Raw genomic sequence first — 4,558 nt, 5'->3', positions numbered from 1 at the left:
GATATCCTTACAAAATTGATACTTTAAGTCAAGCTTTGATGGAATAATCAGCAAGTTGGGTCTTAGAAATAACTGTGTCCCAGCTTTAAGGGAAGTGTTGGTCTGGATAATATAACTATAAATTTGCTGCATTTTTTTTTATGTTTTAGATATTAGTTTCCTATCAATAACGAACTGAATTATGTATTTAAACTCTCTACTTTGTAAATTGCTAATCAAGCATTGATTATCGTTTTCGTACTATAATGATCCTAAAATAGTTATTTTAGTTACGTGACTGTTTATAAATGATATATATATGGTATATGGTATATTTCAAATACAACCATGTCCATTTGTACAATGAATACAACCCAATTAATTACGATATTTATGGAAATGATGAGAGTTGATTTATTATGCTTTGAATACTAATGGAAGATGAATAAAGTTCATTAATTATGATCTATACTTTATATTATGAAACAATTAAAACTTTCATAAAATCAAATATTCATCAAATTAAATGGACGGTTGAGACTGAGTTGTATTGGTTGTACAAATGTAAAATGTTGCATAATAGCTCATATATATATATGTATATATATATATATATATATTGTTTTGAACTTGTCGTCATACCTTTTTGTACCTTTAAGTATTAAATTGGCGTGTGTTCTCAACAATTCAACCTCTTTTTACTTCTTAAGCAAATGTTGTGATGTACAACTGAATAACTTTTTCTATTATTGCCATTGATGTTACTTTCAATTTCCATACGAATTTTGACCATAAAGGCTGTCGATTCCATTTTTTTTACTTGTTAAGATCGGATGGGGGACTCTAAAATTGACACCAAATACTAAATTTGACACAAAATCACTCCAATGACATCAAATCTTAAATGAAAGTTGTTGTAGTAAATAGTACCACATCAAATTTAGTGTATCACTGTTCATTTACACAAAAAGAATATACCTAGAATCTTACATTTTGGTGTAAGATTTATGGGCCGTTTACCAAATTTTTACCTGGGTAAACGCTTACCAAGTCACATCACCTTACTGGATGACTATGAGAAGGACCAAGAATCTTACCAGGTAAGAGTGAAAACAAGGACCGAAAGTCTTACCTGGTAAGTGATGGCGACGACTCTTACCAAGGTTAGCGCTTACCGGGTAAATTATTACATACAATGTCGTTTTGGTGGACTTAAATCTTACCCGGTAAGTAAATGATAGTGTTGAATTTTACCGATAAATACTTACCGGGTAAGTATTTAAGTAAATGACCCCTTAATGTTACCCATTAAAGTAAATTTATTGTTTACACTAAGGTTTACACCAATTTTATAGAGATGCCCTGGCCCCTGAGTAATCATTGGATTGTTTTGACACAATCTTCTGTATTTTGTTATTCTATTTTATAATTGATCAGATTATGTTTATGCTACCGAATTAATAAAACTGAAATATTCATAATACTACTGAACCGCAATACTTAGGGGCCTTTTACTTAAACACTTACCCTGTAAGCGCTTAACGGTAAAATTCAACTCTATTGCATACTTATCGGGTAAGATTTTAGTCTACCAAAACGACATCATATGTAACAATTTACCCTGTAAACGCTAACCGTGGTAAGAGTCGTCGCCATTACTTACCTCGTAAGACTCTCGGTTCGTGTCTTTGCTCTTACCAGGTAAGATTCTTGGTCCTTGTCATATTAATCTGGTAAAGGAATGTGACTTGATAAGCCCTTACACGAATAAACATTTGGTAAACGGCCCCTTAGACCATAAACAACTGATTACACCAAATTTACATGAATTATTAGAAGAATTTCCTTGAGTCTCTATAAAGCAGAAGTAACAGCCTGAGTTTTTGCTTCCTTATCTGATTTTATTAGGCTTTCGCTCTATCTTGCATTTCATTCAAAGAACGTTTACACATATCATGATGACACTGCAGACGGCTAACATCAGAATACCTTTGTTGTTTAAATGTCACAATCGTATCACATGGTCCAACGACTTCAAAAGAAATCAGATATTTATACTTATCTTTTCTATGACGTTTTTAGTAATGAAGTAGGTAATGATGCATCTTATGAATTTTGTGTAAAAAGATGTATCTGGAATAAAAAAACAGATTGGTCCAATGACTATATGCCCCATATGGGAAGGAATCGCGCACACGGATTTCGCTCGAATACAAAAGATGTTGAAGAGACATCGTTGTAGTTGTAGATTAAAGGCTTTAAAAAACGCAACTATATGAAATAAATAAATATTTTCTATTTGATTGTTGCTAAATTTAAGGGGTCGTTTACCAAACACTTACCCGGTAAGTGTTTATCGGTAAATTTAACACTATCATTTACTTACCGGGTAAGATTTTAGTTCACCAAAACGACATTGTATGCAATAATTTACCCGGTAAGCACTTACCGTAAGCACTTACCATGGTAAGAGTCGTCGTCCTCACTTATCGGGTAAGACTCTTGGTTTTTGTCTCGCTTTTATTGGGTATGTTTTTGGTTTTTATCATATTCATCAGGTAAGTAAATGTGACTTGGTAAGCGCTTACCCGAATAAGTGTTTGATAAATGGCTCCTAAATAATATTTTACTAAATATTTATATTTAGGAGGTGTTTGGGATTGCTTATTTGAAACAACATATATTTTTCTACAAAAGCACTTATAAAATTATTATAAGTCAAAAGAGTTAAACTTCTTCAAAAACTTCTTATTACCGGTTTGACACCGGTATAAGTTGTTTATCCAAACACTCAAAAATGTTTATTATCGATGTCACATCGGAATAAGCCAATAAGTTATTTTTATAAGCAATCCCAAATACCCCTTATTATAACTTTGAGTAGTAACTAAATATTTTTATAATAAAAAATAAAAATAATTGTAATTTGAGAAAAGGAAAAGCAAAGTAGATGGGATTGTGGGGTTAATTCTGTTGATTCCAATTCCATGAGCACAATGGTGATGATTCCTTTGAATTTCCCAATTTCCATATGCTTTTCTAATCCCGGCTGTTTATTAAACATTTATCCGGTAAGTGTTTATCGGTAAAGCTTAATATTATCATTTATTTATCGGGTAAGATTTTAGTTCATCAAAACGGTATCGTATGCAACAATTTACCCAGTAAGCTATTACCATGGTAAGAGTCGTCGCCCTCACTTACCGGATAAGAATCTTGATACTTATCTCGTTCTTACTGGATAAGATTTTTGACCCTTAAAAGTCTCATGTGGTACTTGTCCATTGGCCAATGGGTTCGTTAAAGTCGATTGGGCTTTGAGAATTGGTCACATTGGTCACGGGTTGGATATCCAGTTTAATAAAAAAAATATTTAAACAAACATAAATGTTAGCTATACATACAACTATTTTACATGGAGGAACATTAATTGTACAATATATTTCTATTTAATAATAATTAAATTATGATTAAACTAATCAGCCTCCACCACCATCGCCGGATCTTCCCGCCACCACCGCCGGCAGCTCCACCAACGACCGCCGGCAAGTCGGACATGACGAATGTGATGCCAACCATACATCAATACACCGTACATGAAACCCATGATTGCATTGTGGCAACACTCTTACTTTCTCCCCATCCTCAAACTCTCCAAGGCATATCGGACACTCAGTCGCCGGAATCTCTAATCCACCACCATAAACCGCCACCGGAAACTGCTTCAACGCCCTCTTCTTAACCCCCGTCGTCGCCGCCGCCAACCGTCCAGCGGCGGCAGCGTCAGAAGTCTGAAACGCCAACCTCCGGCTGCATCTCAAAGCACAACGTACAATTGAATTAATCCCAAGAGCACAAATCAAAGCACACAGTAAAGCAGCCAGTATGATCACCATATTCGTATCGACATTTGCTTCTTTGTTGTAAGACCCATGTTGCTGGCTGCCACCACCACCACCACCGTTCTCCGGCGGCGCCATGGTGTCTGAATCGAGTAGCAGTCGCTGCATGATCAACCCACTTCACAACCCACTTACAGCCAACACTAATTTCTTCAAAAAAAACTAAAAATCGATGAAGGGTTATGCAAATTGGGTCCAGATCTCTTTCCACCACGGAAATTTAACAGGAAATCGAACAACAAAAGAGACTGCAAGCTGGGGATCCATTGCTCTCACGAATTATCAAGATTTTCTTGATCTTTCTGAAAACAGGGGTCTGTGCAATTCTTGGATCAAACAAAAATAGGGTTTTTTTGAAAAAAAAAATCGAGATTGAGGGAAATATGTGAAGAATCTAAGAGTTATAAAGCTTAAAAAGGTGAAATTTCTTCATTGGGTGTTTGAAGATCATCTTCTTGATGTTGAGGTTTTGTGGGTTCTTGAGTTGGAAATGGAAGAAGAGGTTTTCTTTAATGACTCAGTGTCTTGAGAGCTTTTATTTATGAACAAATACTAGTTAGAGCCTTTGGAGGGGGTAGGGGTAGGTTTCGAGTTCGTCGGAGTCTTGTTGTAGGTTTTGAAGGCGTAAAGAAGGGAAGAATGGGGAAGAAGGGTATTTATGGGGAAGACGGGTGGGG

The 4,558-nt window shown here is 35.4% G+C and overlaps 1 protein-coding gene across 1 annotated transcript; it reads right to left on the bottom strand.

The window, feature by feature from the left end:
• Positions 1-3,457: 3,457 nt before the first annotated feature.
• Positions 3,458-4,148, bottom strand: LOC112508695 (RING-H2 finger protein ATL74-like). The gene is made up of 2 exons (XM_025113395.1): positions 4,093-4,148; positions 3,458-3,999 (listed from the first exon to the last, which is right to left on the bottom strand). Exons 1-2 carry the CDS (start codon positions 4,146-4,148, stop codon positions 3,459-3,461), a joined length of 597 nt encoding a protein of 198 aa, XP_024969163.1. The 3' UTR covers position 3,458.
• Positions 4,149-4,558: the final 410 nt, after the last annotated feature.

The sequence above is a fragment of the Cynara cardunculus genome (genome assembly GCF_001531365.2).
Source record: "Cynara cardunculus var. scolymus isolate 2C chromosome LG 3, CcrdV1, whole genome shotgun sequence".
Lineage (NCBI taxonomy): Eukaryota > Viridiplantae > Streptophyta > Magnoliopsida > Asterales > Asteraceae > Cynara > Cynara cardunculus.
Note: the sequence above shows the minus strand (reverse complement) of the source record. Positions and strands in the feature narration are given on the sequence as shown.